The 16,369-nt window shown below is 38.2% G+C and overlaps 1 protein-coding gene across 2 annotated transcripts in view; it reads right to left on the reverse strand.

The window, feature by feature from the left end:
- Positions 1-16,369, reverse strand: part of LOC306638812 (organic anion transporter 7-like) — a 99,735-nt gene that overhangs the window by 15,053 nt on the left and 68,313 nt on the right. The window contains exons 1-5 of one of the 2 annotated variants that reach the window (XM_079102186.1): positions 9,254-9,767; positions 8,500-8,603; positions 4,912-5,066; positions 4,644-4,812; positions 1,248-1,371 (exon numbers count right to left, since the gene is read on the reverse strand). In XM_079102186.1, coding sequence (XP_078958312.1) covers positions 1,248-1,371; positions 4,644-4,812; positions 4,912-5,066; positions 8,500-8,603; positions 9,254-9,655 — 954 coding nt within the window. In that variant the 5' untranslated portion in view covers positions 9,656-9,767. Of the gene's footprint in view, positions 1-1,247; positions 1,372-4,643; positions 4,813-4,911; positions 5,067-8,499; positions 8,604-9,253; positions 9,768-16,369 lie in introns of those variants that run through there. The other variant, XM_079102187.1, reaches the window with a different exon arrangement.

Genomic DNA, 16,369 nt, shown 5'->3' on the forward strand with positions numbered 1-16,369 from the left:
AGGAAGAAAGAAAGATACGGGAAGGAGGGCAAAAGGCACAGTCCCAAGGCAGAATGCATCTACAAACTGAGAGAGCTACAGTCAAGAGCCAGTAGAGGAATAAAACAAATCAACTGAGATTTGGAAAGATGTTTATGAATGTGATCATAGACAGAGGACACCAAAAAATGTTTTTTATTTCTCAAATTATGTCATTGATGTACAATTGACATTGAAAAACTGTGCATGATTTTAAACATCATGTCATCAGAAAAACTCTCAACTAATTAGGTATGCAAGGTTAATTCCTCAACACAATAAAAGTCACATGTGATAAATCCACAGCTAACATTGCACTTATGGGTGTCAGTGCAGCAGACATCTTTCTTGGTAATGTATAGATAAGACAGGGATGTCACTCCACCACTACTATTCCTCATAGAATGAGAAGTACTCAGAGTTATCAGGAGAGAGAAAGAAATAAAAGAAATACATCAGATGAAAGGAATTAAGCCACCCTGCTTGCAGTTTATAAAGAGAAAATGCTAACGACCATCAAAAGCTGTTGGAACTCCAGAGCATATAGAGGAGGATCTGACTACATGTGGTGGAATACTACTCATTCATGGAAAAGTATGAAATCCTGTTGCTTGCTTGTGACAACAGGATGACCCTGGAGGACTTTATTTGAGGTGAAATGATCCAGAAACAGGAAGATGAATGCCATATCATCACACTTATAAGCGCATCTATGAAACTTGATTTTATAGAAGAAGAAACTATAATGATGGTTTCCAGAGACTGTGGTTGCTTGTGGTGGGGAGGAGGAAGGGAATAAGATGTTGGTCAAAGTTCTCAGAACTATTGTAGGATCAATGACAATATATTGTAGTCTTTTGAAAATGTAAAGTATATGTTATTTGCTCTCTCTGGATAAGTATGTTAGGCAATGCATCTATTAATTAGCTAGATTTAATCATTCAACCCTGTATATGTACTTCAAAACATCGCATTTTAAAGACTAAAACATACAGTGTTATCTGTTAATTTATATAGTAATCAAATATAAAGAATAAAATCCCGAGGAGGGAGATATATGCATTGAATTTGAGGAGCAAATGGAAGAACAAATCAAGCTGTTTTTCTCCTCGAAATAAAATGTCTATCTCCAGGCTTTTCAGCAACAGCATATTGCCTCTTTGGAAACCAATTAATAATATGTCAGGCTATGTCTTCCCTGTCTCATAAGCACCTCCCATCCTGCTCACCTCCATGGTTAGGGTGTCTGCAGAAGTTTCCATTCCATTCACCTGTGCAGCTTTTTTAAGTTTCTGTAAGCCCTCCTCAGGTTTGTTGTTGATAATCAGCCACTGAGCTGACTCTGACACCCACCTGATCAAAATGATGGAAGTGTTGTCAGCTCTCACATGGTATTTTCCACATTGCCTTCATTCTCCTTCCATCGAATACCTACCACTTGCTCAGTTAAGGCAAGAAACATGCTGTCATGTTGCCTGGTACCATAATGGGGCAAACAGGAAATGATGCCTGCATGCAGTGCACCTGCACAGCTGGGAAGGCAGACATGAGCCCTATCAGCTCCCCTCTTGGTTGGATACACATTGACTATGGAGCTCAGAGCACTGGGGCATGAGCAGCACTGAGCTCCTCAGACCATCTTCAAATTCCTTGAAAGGGCATGAGAAATACTTATTCATAACATGTTCTTTTCCTAAAATAAGCACCTCCAAAATATTTTTGCTTACTGAAATTCCATGCAGACTAGAAGCACTCCTGCTCCTTCCACTATGATGGAATCTGGATACAGCAGCAGCTCCATCTACCTCTACACTCTTTTCTATGTAGTGGGAACAGTAACATTACCCAGGTTGCAGATTAGTTATGAGGGTGAATGACATGAATAAGTGCGCCAGAGGGTACACCATCTTGTCTTCCAGAACTCATCTCAGTGTATTAATCTGTAATCATCTCTCTGAGTCATTTCTCACCAAATAGGCCTCCTTTCTGAACCAACTTCTTGGGAGGATGAACATCCAAGCCTGTATAAGTCTTCATAAAGAGGAAAGGAAGGAGAGCCCTGGAGCAACTATGTAAGGTTTCTAGTCTGCATTCACACTCCAACTGGAGAAACAGTGCTGTTCCTTCATTAAAGAGCTCTGGAAGAATGCATGTAGGATTTTGTCAGGATGAACCCAACTACTATTTTTAACAGTAATGCTCTAATGAAAAATGGCACTTCAGACCCACAAAAGTAGCTATGGGGGGAAATTTCTTCTTTCTCTCATCCATTATCACCTCCAATAATGAAAATCGCCCAAATATCTGTAGGGAATTTCTTTGCAAAGCCATGCACACAAATACATGGCATGGTGGAAGCTGATTTTCAAGTGCCTCTGCTATAATGGAAAATGTTTTTGAAAAAATTCTATTTACACACTGCCAATTAACGTTTCCAAGCAAGAACCAACTGGAAATTCCTGAATATTCAGGTTAAAATTTATTCCTATTCTGCTTTTGTGGTTACTTGTCTTTGAAAATAAAATCAGAGTATTCATAGTTAATTTAAATTATAAACAAAGTCTTAAAAGTTATTTTTCATCTGTAACATGAATATAGTGATATATCTTACATTTTGTCTAATATAGTAAGTATAACACTAGGTTAAATGGAAATTTCACATAAACAGAATACCTTTTGGTATAATAATGTATCTTGCAACACTTGAGACATAATTTTGCACAAGTATTTACTAGTTATCTTATTTGAAATATGAACCAAAATTTGGAAGAACAAGACAGCAGCTGCAGATACAAACTCAATTATTCTTGAATGGGTGTTTTGATGGCTGTTGCCATTGCCCAAGGATATCAGAATCCAGCTCCTTCTCTTTTCAAAAGTGGACTGTTATCAGTGACTCTCCAGGGAGTTCCAAACCTTCAGTTCTGACCTGGGGCTATGTGATTGGCTCCTCTTGTTCTGAGGCTCTGGATTCTTGGGGTGAGCATTTCCTGGTTTCTTCAGCTCTCAAGTTGGCAAACAACCTTTATGCTACTATCTGGTATCTGGTCATAGAACCCTAACTGATATTCTGTAATTCACCCTAAGACTTACCAGAGATAGAGGTGAGACAACAGTGCAAAACAACCAACAGGCTCGTTCTCCTCTCCACACTGAAGGCAGCCACACTTGGCAGATGCCCTCTTGGGTACATATGTCCAGACTCAAACCAGGATTGACTCCAACCATAAGAGAAGCCACTCTATCCTACAGTTGTGAGCAGGTCTAAAACCACTGTGTCACAAACAACCCAGGCATGCTGATCCAGATTCCTGGATCAGTGTGGACGCACAGAAATTTAGAGACCATTTATTTTGGGTAGTAACATTGCTGTGGCTTCCCCTTATTATCTGTGCACATTCTTGCCTCATCCCTCAAGGATGAAGTTTCTCATACTCGCACTATGCCCAACAGGAACCTTCCCATCCTTCCTTATACTCCAGGCTGATGCCAAGCCCTGCCATGCAATAGCCAAATGATGACCCAAGTTGTCAATTTAACCACACGTGCTTTTGCTGATTTTGCCTCTCTTGGGTCAGTGCATAATTTCATGGATCCTTCCACACCTGCTTCCCTCATGTTTATTTCCCCTGTGTGTTAGCCCTTGTGTTTTAGCGTGCCTTTTTGTTTTGTTTCTTTCCATGTATATACTATCCTCCCCCAGATGATGGCTCCACATGAATTTCCTCCCATCCCTGCCACTGACTGAACCCTTGGCCACTTGGGCATCCATTTTCAGGGCTTAAGAAAATTATAAGTATAGAAAAGAGTCAAGGCACCAAGTTAGGCAGGGACAACATCCAAATCCACAAGAAAGAATATTCAAAAGACTAAACTTCTGCCCTTATCACTCCTCTAGGAATTTCAGGGCAATGTGTGTCATGGGGGAATTATGCAGGATCAATTGGGAACCCTTACTCAGAAGACCCACACTCCTCCTCTACCAAAGAGCATGTGAACCTAAGGACCTCTCTTTATTTACACCACCTCATGTTATCTAATGAGCAAACTTCCCTGAAATATCAACAGTAAGATTCTATTTTTCAAAGATTGCCCAACCATTCTACAAAACATGCACAGAGACCCAGGTTTGACTAGAGTAACCAAATCAAGGTAAGCTTCTGTTTAAGATCCCAAACATATTACTTGCATCTCATGTGTCTAATGTAAAATCCAGGAATGAGATTTTGGTACATGTGCAATAAGATAATGGGCAAGGCACAAAATCTGTCAATCATCCCTGCTTAGCATAAGTCGCTCCTATGAAAAAACCTGTCAAAGGCAAATAACTCAAGAAGGTTTATTAGCTCAGACTCCCTCAGACCAGGGTAGAAGCATTTGTTCTGTCTTCACTGTACCCTATAAGCATATATTCCTCTCCAAGCTGCTGAAGAAAGAAAGATAATTCAGTGTCCTCAATTTTATCTGACAGTCCTACTTACCCTGCTTCTCAATCACACATAGAAACCTGTTCTGAGAGCACATCCTCAGGTGTAGAACTAAGACAAAATGAATGTTTATGTCCCAATGTCACCCACATTCCTATTCCATGAGCCTATAAGAGAAAGAGGAAATTTGGTTCATACCTTGAGGAAATAAATAAGAAGAAAATGGGTATAGACACAACCAGCTGGAGAGAATGCCAGTTTCGAATACCATAAGCTAGGCTTGCCAACATGATCTGTCCAATACTAGCAGACAACATTGCCAATGTTGTTACTGTAGCTTGGTATTTTGAAGTTGTCCATTCTACAACTGAAAGAAAACATCACTGAGTGTTTACTTCAAGCAAAGGTAGACCACCAAGGTCAAAGTCAAAGATTAGTTAATATCCAAGAGTCAGTGCCAACTTACTGAGAAGAACAGTATTTGTCAGGATGGTTGTGGTGGAAATGCCAGCCAGGAAGCGTAGTGAGCAGTAAACCAGGAAGGTGGGAGCCAAGGCAGCATAGGTTTCCATGAGAGCCAGCAGGAATAGACTCCATGTCATAACTAACCTCCTCCCAAACCTATGGAAAAGGGAAAGATGGGATTTTGGAACAATAACACCTGGTGGAAATTGGGACAAAGAAGGTACTTCACACCTATAAAAAAATCCATAAAGGATTAGCAGCAGATATTCTCAAAAGCAAATCTCTCTCTTTTTAAATAGGTTACCATGTGACCAAGAATTCTTAAATTGGTTACCAGTAGTTTGACAACAATTCAAGCTATATAAGACATGCTGCGGTGTTAGAGATATTAACATATCATAAATATCTCTTGCACTAAATCATACACATAGAATTATGAAGAGTCAATGTTGTGTATAAAGAATTTGAATCAGCCCTTGGGACTCTAGAACTCTACAAATTATGGCTAACATGACATAATAGGAACATCTGTGATGTGGTACATCCAGGTTACTGATGGATTGGGCAAGAGTCCCTATCTGCTGAGTTTGGCTTTGTTGGCCTTGGGCAACAAACAGATATGTAAAAATTTAACATGTATTTTCTCACAGGAAATAGCCATATAACGTTGACCTTTTCCTTAGGTTTGGAATGACATAATCAGAGGTAATCTGGTTGTTCATTCCCCATAGAAGGCTCACAAACACTGTTATGAATCCCCAGCATGGAGCAGTATATAGAAATTAGAAATATGAAGTAGCAATACAAAGAGCAATGTGCTTGTATCCCCCAAATTAATGGTAAGTCCATGAAAGAAGAGAAAGAGGCAGCACAGATAAATGTAAATTAAGATGCATTAGTCCATCTGTCTTGTTTCATAAAACATGGAATTGCAGATGCATAGATTACACAGTAGAATAACCCTTAGTGAGAGGAGGAGGCTGGGATGCTTCCATGTTTTCTGAAGGAAAATTATCCAACATTCTTTTGAGGATCCATTGTATGTGAAAAAGCACTCCTTTATTGCTTCATTGGAGATTCTCTCTTTTACTCTGAGATAAAAATTTTTATTATAACGTGTCTTTGAGTTCACTGATTTGATTTTATTGAGACAATTGGATTTGTATTTTGTGAGACTTTTGTCATATAATTTCTCAGCCCCCTATTCTCTTTGTTCTCCTTCTGAGACTCCCATAGTGCATATGCAGGTGCACTGAATGGTGCTCCGACAGCCCTTGCATTTCAGCCACCTTCTTCAGTCTACTGTTAATTATAATTTAGTATTTTTTTCTGGCAACTCAGACTGATAATTCTTACTGTTCTTTATTCAAGTTCATACATTGATTCTTAGTCATTTATTGTAGTTTTCACTTGCAGATTTCTGTTTGTTTCCTGTTGTATGATTCCTATTTATTATTGATAGTCTCACCATATTTTGTTTTATTACCTTTCTTTATCTCCTTTTCCATTTTCTTTTTTTTTTCCATATGTGCCTAACTTACTTGAGTGATTTTCTAGGAATTCTGATGCCTCACCTTCATCAGAAATCATTCCTATGATATTTTTTCCCATTTGAATGAGATATTGCCCCTTCCACAATATGAGAACACCTTCTTTCCTTCTTGGCCATGAGAAGGTACAGCAAACAGCAGCCATTGAAACAGCAGAGAGGAAGACCCTGCCAGTGACCCAGTGAACTGGTGCATTGACCTTGAATTTTCCAGTCTCCAGATCTGTGAGAAACACAATTCTACTACAGACCTACAGAATGGATTAAGACACATTATTCTCCAAAGAAGATTGGATATCAAATCCAAAGTCTTTCATTAGAAAGGCACTCAACAACTAGAGATAAAAGGAGACTTCCTGAAACTTAAGGGAACCTAGTAGACCTCTATATAGTTAACGTCACATTCAGGAGGGAAATGCGTGGTATATTCACTAAAGATCATCAATTTGACCAGCATGTCAGCTCTCACAAGTGTCATTTAGTATTGTTCTGTAGATCCTAGCTGCTGTGGAAAAAAGAGCCAAAGGCAGAAGACGCAAAATCAATAAGTTAAATCATACTTATTTGCAGAAGATACAATCATGTAATAGAAAATGTTAGGGATCTAAGATAAAACTTCCAGAACCACTGATATTTGTATATTGTAAGACTTTTTTGAATACTCTCTCTGCCCATTACTCTCTCTCTTCTCCTTTTGAGACTCCTATAGCTCATATGTGGGAGAACTACTTGGTGTGCTGGAAGTATGTTGCATGCTAGTGACTTTTTTCAATTTACTTTTATTTTGTATTATTTATTAGCTCCTCAAACTTGAAGTTCCTACTAATCTTTATTCATAAATTTATTCTTTATGAAATGGTTCTTCATTTGTGAATTTATCATGAAGACAGTTCATAAAGTTAGTATATAAGTAAATTGAAGATGTGTTTTACCAATATTTAAGAAATAAGGCAAGGAATAAAAATATTAGACAAAATTATAGACAAAGGATGCACGGAATACAGAAGAAATGGCTCTAGTCACACAAGTGCTTGCTTTCATGCAATAATGGGCCACTGTTGAGAACATTATGTTTTGAAGATTTCAACTTTATTTATTGTACATGCATAGTAACCAACCTAAGTCAAATTTCTATGTGATATTAAAAATATAAGATGTCTATAATCTCAGGATATGATAAAGATTTAATAATATACATAAAAGTGACTATTGAAACACCAAGAATATTCTTCATATTCAATAATTTTTTTTTCTAATTCCTTAAATCAAGAAATTCTATGTAGCAGTGATTAGTACAAGTCATTTAAAGCTACAAAAGACTACATCATAGCCTTGAATAGTAAGTAATAGGCAATAAAGAATAAGGGCAATGGTTGTCATTTCAAAATAAGGATAAGGGTAATGGTTGTCATTTAAAAACAGATATTCAAAGGCACAGAATCAAGATTCTTGTACTGCAAATTGTGACACCCATTTTCAATAGCTTTATTATATTACATGATTGAAAAAGTGATCTCTCAAAAACTGCTTTGGCAAAAGCAAAATTGAAGGTGCAGGCATGAGTTCCCACACACCACAAGTGACTTGTTATGGACTCTGCAGAAGGAATGGGACATTCCACCCATCCTGCATTGGCCACTCATGCCACCAGAAGCATTTGGTGCAGTATACACAAGGGACTAAGCATGATGCTCCTGGGCAACACTGACAATGTTCTTCTCCCTAGCAGCACACTCAAAAAAGCTAGATCCAATGTGGTGACACATCTTCCTCTGTCTTCCCATTGTTAACTCTGTGATCTTTCAAATCCCATGTTGTGGTATCTTCTTTAGAAACCCTGTAGTAAAACACCTCCACATCTGCACTCAGGACTCAAACATTTAAAAGTAGCACTCATCAGACTGAAGGAAATTTAGCGTTTGTGTTTGTAGATCCCTGGAGAAAAGGTACCCCTAGGACACTAATTTTTTTCATATGCACGAATGATTCATCAGTCAGAGTACCCACGGGAAGAGAGAGTTGGGAACCAGAGACACTTACCTGTCTGTCAAATAGCCACATACAATCTCTCCAATCAATACTCCAGCCATGAAGACAAATTTAGTCACTGAATTCAGTGACTGAGATTCACACACCAGGTCCCACTGGAAGACAAGGAAACCAGCATAACAAAAACACCTTCACACCACCTGCAGTTTTCAATAGATCAGGCCCCTGTCCTCTTCTACAGCTTCCCTCTTCAAATATACTTGAATTATACCATCCAGTCCTCAGTTAAAAAATATTATCTAGGGAGACTCCCTTACACCGTGGGTTACATTAATGATCACTTTGAACCCATGATGAGAAGTTCTCAAATTTGGCCACCATTCAAGAACCTTGAAGAATGTACTGAACCCTGAACATCAGTGCATACCTTCTCATGGGATTACTCTAGGTGTTCAGTCTGGGTATTCAGGTTTGGATCACCTCACCATATATATCTAATTAGCAATCAAGGCAGGGTATTACTGACTTAGCCTAACATTTTTAACAAGACATGTGATTTACTTGTTTTAACTGTGATAGTCACAAGAATAAAAGCACCATGACAGTCAGTTCATATTTATTATTTATTATTACAGTAAGGATGTGTCCCATATGCATAGAGCATCAATAGGTACTGAAAGAAAAAAAAAAAAAAAGGAAAAACCAGCACTCACGTGGCAATTAACAGCTCAAAGCATGTCCATTATTTTCATTGTTTCTACACACCCAGGTCAAGCACTCATGAGAGGAAAATGAAGCCTGTTACCTCAGTCACGGTGGTGGAGAGGAAGGAGCTTCGGTCATATACCCAGCCATCCATGCAGGGCTCTGTGTCTGGCTCACTCATGTTTGAGAAGGTCCCATTCTGATGAAGGAGCTGCCATTGTGGGTGGATGAAGCGCCGGCACTTCTCTGGCCTCAGGTTTGAGTCTAGTGGGATGGAGATCCTCAGGAGGGTGTCCTGGCTGAGGGTCCCAGTGGCATTGTCAGAGACTGTGTCATTGTCGAGGATGTGGACCCAGCAGCGATGACCAAGTATGACGGCAGTGAAGTTCTCCAATATAACATGAGGGAACACCATGGCATTGCAGAGAAGAAGAAAAGCCATCTGAATTATCTGGAACCTTCCCATACCACCAACTTGTTCTAGGAGGTCCTGAAAAGCCATGGTGGCTGAATGACTCTCCCTAACTGAAGACAAAGTGGTTGTATCTAGATAAGTTCAAAGAGAAGTGTTCTATTGTCTTTCCCTGTGACACAGCAAAGAGTGTTGATACTGACCTCACTTTCTCCTTAATGGTTCCTTCTTCAGCTCTGTGGCAAGTCCATGCAGCTAGTGTCCCCTAGTTATCATGAAGTTATGTAGGTTACTCTTTTCTTTCAATCACTGAGGGAGATATTTGGCTGAACTTCTTCTGCAATTAAATCCGTTAATGATCTACTTTGTGAAAATTCTTTTTGTGGGCAGGGAACTGCAGTCAACTTTGGACACAGATCTCTAAATTCTGTATAAATAAATCAGAGTATCTCTGCTAAGTGTGTTGCCATTTGTTACAGAATATGTTGTTTGCAATACTCACTGAAGTGTTTTATTTTCTATGAGAGAAGGTGAGAAAAAATGTTTGGTTTGATCAATACAAAATCTTGATCACAGTGGTCATGAAAACAATCCCAAGTAAAATTAATGAGAGTGAAGTGTTGTGGTTTAGGCCCAAGATGTCCCCACAAATATTCATATGCTAGGTAACACAGGAATAGTCAGAGTTGCTATGATTATTTTATGAGAGCTCTAACTTCATTGGTGGTTTAATTCATTTGATGGATTAATATGAGTGGGCTACTGAGTGGTAACAAGTAGATAGTGCCTGGCTGATAGAAGTAGATCACAGTTTCATATAGAAATCATGAGAACTGACATTCCTCTACCCTGAACTTTATGGAAAGCATTCAACTGTCAGTCTTTTCTACAATGATCTGTGTCTGTTTTATGTGCTCTATTTATTTTTCTTTCATTTTTTCCCATTCTCCCTGTTTTATAACTTGCATTATTCTATATTCTCATACATTGATTCTTTTTCTTCCAATTTATATCATTGCTGTGAACATCAATTTATACAGCAGTTATTTTCCATTTTGACTCCCGAATTTCCATATGAAAATATTTAGAATACCTACATCTTTACAGGAATCACACTGCAAACCATTACATTTAGACAGTGCCAGTGTCCAGCCCTAGCAGTGGTTTGGAGTCCTAGGTGAATGGGAGGTGTCGGCAGGGTGGAGAAACAGCAGAAAGATACAGCAAGTTTTCTGAGGCTGAATCTGTCTTTATTTTTCTACCAGCCTTTTTATATATTTTTTATTTAGTAATGATTATGTCATTTTATGGTTAGTTTAAAATAAGAAAAACCTCCAAAAGTACAATCTATGCTTCTCCTCAAAGTACACATTCTCTCTGTATGACAGCCCAGACCAAAACAACCTCATTTCCCAGCTTGAATAAAATAACCTTGTCTCCCAGCTAAACTGAGGGCACCATGATCTGCCAGCCTTCAACCTTCAGAACAAACACATCACTAGATTTTCTGAGAAATCACCCGTACCATGAACTCCAATATTTAACAGTGAAAAATTTTTATTTTGTATTATTTATTAGCTCCTCAAACTTGAAGTTCCTACTAATCTTTATTCATGAATTTATTCTTCATGAAATGGTTCTTCATTTGTGAATTTATCACGAAGGCAGTTAATAAAGTCATTATATAAGTTAATTGAAGATGTGTTTTACCAATAGTTATTGACAAAAGGCAAGGATAAAAAAATATATACAAATATATACACAAAGGATATATACAAAAGAATATATACAAATATGTAGACAAAGGATGTGTGGAATACATAAGAAATGGCTCTAGTCACACAAGTGCTTGCTTTCATGCAAAAATGGGCCACTGTTGAGAACATTATATTTTGAAGATTTCAACTTTATTTATTGTACATGCATAGAAACTGACCTAAGTCAAATTTCTATATGATATTAAAAATATAAGATGTCTATAATCTCAGGATATGATAAAGACTTAATAATATACATAAAAGTGACTATTGAAACACCAAGAATATTCTTCATATTCAATAATTTTTTTCTAATTCCTTAAAAGAAGAAATTCTACATAGCAGTGATTAGTACAAGGCATTTAAAGCTACAAAAGACTACATCATAGCCTTGAATAGTAAGTAATAGGCAATAAAGAATAAGGGCAATGGTTGTCTGTCATTTCAAAATAAGGATAAGGGTAATGGTTGTCATTTAAAAACAGATATTCAAAAGCACAGGATCAAGATTCTCGTACCACATATTGTGACACCAGTTGTCAATAGCTTCAATATACTACATGATTGAAAAAGTGATCTTTCAAAAACTGTTTTGGCAAAAGCAAAATTGAAGGTGACAGGCATGAGTTCCCACACACCACAAGTGACTTGTTATGGACTCTGCAGAAGGAATGGGACACTCCACCCTTCACCCTTTGGCCTCTATTACTTCCCCTAGGGACATTGCAAGTTTTGGCCATGGGTTTATTAACAGAAGAGAACAGATTCTATGATGAGACATTTACTTGGGGTTACATGGATCAGTTTGTTCAACTGGAAGCACCAGGCAGTAAACTTCTGAACTATAGATAATTACATCTTCTCTTACATTTCTGGAAAATGGCCTAGGATGTGGGCAATAATTTCAACAAAATTGTCATCTGGACACAAGCTAAGGCAAAAGTCTTTTAAGCTGTGGGGCAGTTAAACAGACAAATTAATATTGTCCATACCATAGGAGCACACATACCTGACCATTACACCAGGAAATACTGAAGAAGCAGTTGATCATTTTTCATGAAGTGTATTCTGTGTTGATACAAAGCCAAGATATGGGTATAGACTTTTAGAAGAAGACCATAACAGTGGGGAATCATATGAGCACTCTGTGCATTTACAGTTCACAGTCAAATCTGCTTCTGTTTCTGTAGTGCTGTGTGGACTGGTGCTGAACCAGTGACTTCCCATAAGTTCTTGCTGTGTGGACTGGTGCTGAACCAGTGACTTCCCATGAGTTCTTGCTTTTCTACTTCCTTGAGTTGCCTTGTTAGCTTGGTTATTTGAGATCATCTATTTTTTGGTGTATACTCTCATTGCCATAGCTATCCCTCTTTCTACTGCTTTGGTTATATCCCATAGATTTTGAGATGTTGTGTTTTCATTCTTGTTTCAAGAAACTTTTAAGGGTCCACTTTGATCCTTTTATTGATCCATTTATTTTTCATAGGTATGGTGTTCAATTTCCATGTATTTGTACAATTTCTAAATTTTTCTGCCTGATTTTTAGAAATGTTTTGAACTTTGAGTTATAATTGTGCAATTTCTGGGTTACAGTGTAGTATTCCAATACATGTTTGTTATTGATTTGTAATTTTATTCTATTGAGGTCAGAGAAGATACATGATAACATTTGTAAATCAGTAAAATGCTCTGTGTGGCCTAACATAGAGTGTATCCTGAAGAATTTTCCATGCAGTTATGAGGAGAATATGTTTTCTGCATTTTTTTTTCATTAAATGTTCTATAGATTCTGTTAGGTCCATTTTCCCTTTAGTATGGTATAATTCCTAAGTCTCTATGTTGATTTTGTCTGGAAGATCTATTGGCAAAACTAGGTTATTGGGATCCCCAACAATAACTGTATGGGTGTCTACCCTTCCTTCTACATTGAATAATTCTTGTTTTACATAATTAGGTGCTCTGTCAGTAGATGTATACATATTTATTTTCTCTTGTTGAATTGATCACTATACCATTACATAGTGCTTTCTGTGTCTTTTTAAAATTTTTGACTTAAGATTTACTTTATCTGCTACATGCATAGCTTCTCCTGATCACTTTTGATTTCTATTGGCATAGAATATCATTTTTCATCCCTTCACTTTCAGTCTCTTTGTGTCTTTATCAGGGGAGTGAGTTTATTATTGGTAGTAAATCATTAGGTAGTGTTTCCACTAATTCACATTTAATGCAGGTAGTTTAAACATTTTAATTGAGGATACTAAACCATTCATTCTCAAGATTATTTCTGTTAGGTAAGGACTTCTGTGATTTTGTTCATTTTTTTCCTGGTTATTGTTTTTGTGTGTGTGTTTTTTTTTAATTCTTTCTTTGTTCTTCCGCTAATGTTCATTTTGCAATTGTGTGGTTTTATGTATTAATATTGCCTGATTTTTTCCATTTCTCCTTTGAGTTGCTGCTTTTCTGAATTATACTTTTGCATGCTCTCATGACAATGGTTATTGTTCTTTGTTTTTTTAAAAAAATTATGACATGTGAAACTTAGTATGTAGTATGCATGCTTGCTCTAAGGCACTCAATGAAATGGAGTACCATGACATGAGTTTGTCTATTTTATTATTAATCTGAGCAATGATCCCTGGCAGATTTGCGTGGGATTGCACATGCATAATATACTGTGAAAATTGTCTTCTTTCAGTAAGTTCCTTTAAAGTGTGGAGGGCTTGATCAATGAGTTTATTGGTCAATCTGAACACAGAAAAGGGGAGTGTATTTGCCACTTGTACAGTGTATTTGCTGTCAGAAAATATATTAATGGGGTTTCTGGGCATAGAGGAAATACTTGGATTACAGCCCTCAATTCACCTAGTTGAACAGACCCTGTATGGTTCTCTAGATGTGTGATGTCTGGTCCATTTACTGTTTCTGTAAGTATTGGCATCAATAAATGCACATGGATCATTGGGTATGGGTTGTGAGGAAGGGAAGGCATTTTTTGGAGGAGAAGTATCTAGGGATTGTAGTGTCTGAAGCATCTTGTTAGGAGGAAGGTGATTATCTAATTGTCCTGGAAAGTCAGAGATTAAGGTTTGGAATTGAGTGCTGTTCTGTGTGAGGTGTAAGATTTCAACTTGTGTTAATGGAAGTACCAGAGTATCTGGCTCAGCATTGAAGACATTATTACAGTAATATCTTACCTTAAGCACTGTAAGAATAGTGCTTTCCAGTCTGCTGGTGATTTTGTGGTAGTGACCCCATGCAAGGTGTATCCAGAACAGAGGGCCATTTTGCTGCCAAATGACACCACGGGGTGCCCCTGGGGACAACAAGACAATCCCTATCAGGGGATGACTTTCATCATAACATTGTGTTTTGAGGTCAGCAAGACAGTTATTGACATGATTAACTGCAGAGCTTGTGGAATTAGGGTAATTTTCTTTGAAGAGCAGGAGTCTTGCCTGAGCAAGTTGAATAAGGGGGTCAAATCCTTTGGAGGGATGGGCAGAAAGGGTTTTAGCCAATTAACATGTCCACAAAGCTGTTGTAATTCATTTATGGTTTATTTAGGTTTATAGTTGGTCTGAGGGGCCTAATTTTGATGAAATTTTATATCCTAAGAACTCAAAGGGTGGTTGGTACTGAACCTTGTCAGTTGCCACATGTAATCCCAAGATAGTGAGGTTGGCCAAAGGTTGCTTAAGGTGAGTTAGTAATGTGGCACTATCTCTGTGGGAGAGTAAGATATCATCCATATAGTGCATTATTAAACATCATTTAATGAGAGGCCTGGTTGCATGTGAAACAAAGTGTTGACACATGAGGGGGTTCTGTTCTTCATTCCTTGGGGCAGTACTGTCCATTTGTACCTTTGTGCTGGGATCCTGGAATTAGGTTCCCAAACCATAAAGGCAAAATATGGTTTGTCCTGTTGTGCAATAGAAATTGAGAAAAAAATCTTTTATATCAAGGGTAATTACATGATAATTGTTTGGACTACTAGTGGGGTGGGGGGGTTCCTGATTGAAATGATCCCATGTTTTTCATATGTTTATTAATAGGTGTAAGGTCTTGCAGGAGTTTATATTTACCATTCCTTTTTGGGATGACAAAGACAGGAGTATTATGGGGGCTAGTGGAAGGCTTTATGTGCCCTAGTTTTAACTGTTCTTCCACTAGCGTTTTTAGGATGGTGAGTTTAGCCTCTAGAATGGGCCGGCATTCTACCCATATGTCATCTTGGGTGTCCCACTGTATGGGAATGGGTTGGGCTTCAGGAGGGGTGGAACAGTGGCCTTTAGAATTGGGGGTCTGTGTGCCCGAAAGACCTATTTTGTCATGTACTATCATCTCATCATAGAAGGCCTTATCATCTGTTGTCAAAATGGTATCCATCATTCCTAATATATCTCGTCCCCATAAAGTGTTGGGAACATCAGCAATTAGGGGGTGAAAAGCACCCTTTATGCCATGGAGGTCTTGCCAAATCACAGAGGAGGACACTTGACGAGTGGGTTGGAGACCACCCACTCCTTGAATGTTAGGGCCAGGTATTATTTCCCATTGCATATTTGAGGTGGTATCAGAGTCAATGATGGTAATATATGCTCCAGTGTCCACTAGACCCTTAATGGGGACTCCGTCTAAGTGGATGGTCATTCTAGGTTTTGTGTCCAGGATTGGCAATGTCTAATGCACCTGGGGATGTGCGGTGGTCCCTCTAACTTGAGGGGCTTGCCACCTTTTAAGTTTAAATTGTTCCTTTTGCAGTCCTTTGTCCAATGATATCCTTGTTTACATTTAGGGCAAGAGTTTTGGGGTTTGAAGGTCTATTATCTTGTGAACAATATTTCACTATATGTCCTTTTTTATTACAGTCCCAGCATATAGACCCCAGCTTGTCATGTGAAGATTTTTCTTCGTGATGAAGGGTCAATTAATTGATTGCAGCTACTAGTGCAAGTATGGGGCCTGCCGTAGGAGAGCATTTGCCCTTTCCCAAGCCAATTGTTTTATCAAGGAGTCTTGAGGGGGGCCAGATGGAACTCTC

Source organism: Sciurus vulgaris (assembly GCF_902686455.1).
Source record: "Sciurus vulgaris genome assembly, chromosome: 11".
Classification (NCBI taxonomy): Eukaryota; Metazoa; Chordata; class Mammalia; order Rodentia; family Sciuridae; genus Sciurus; species Sciurus vulgaris.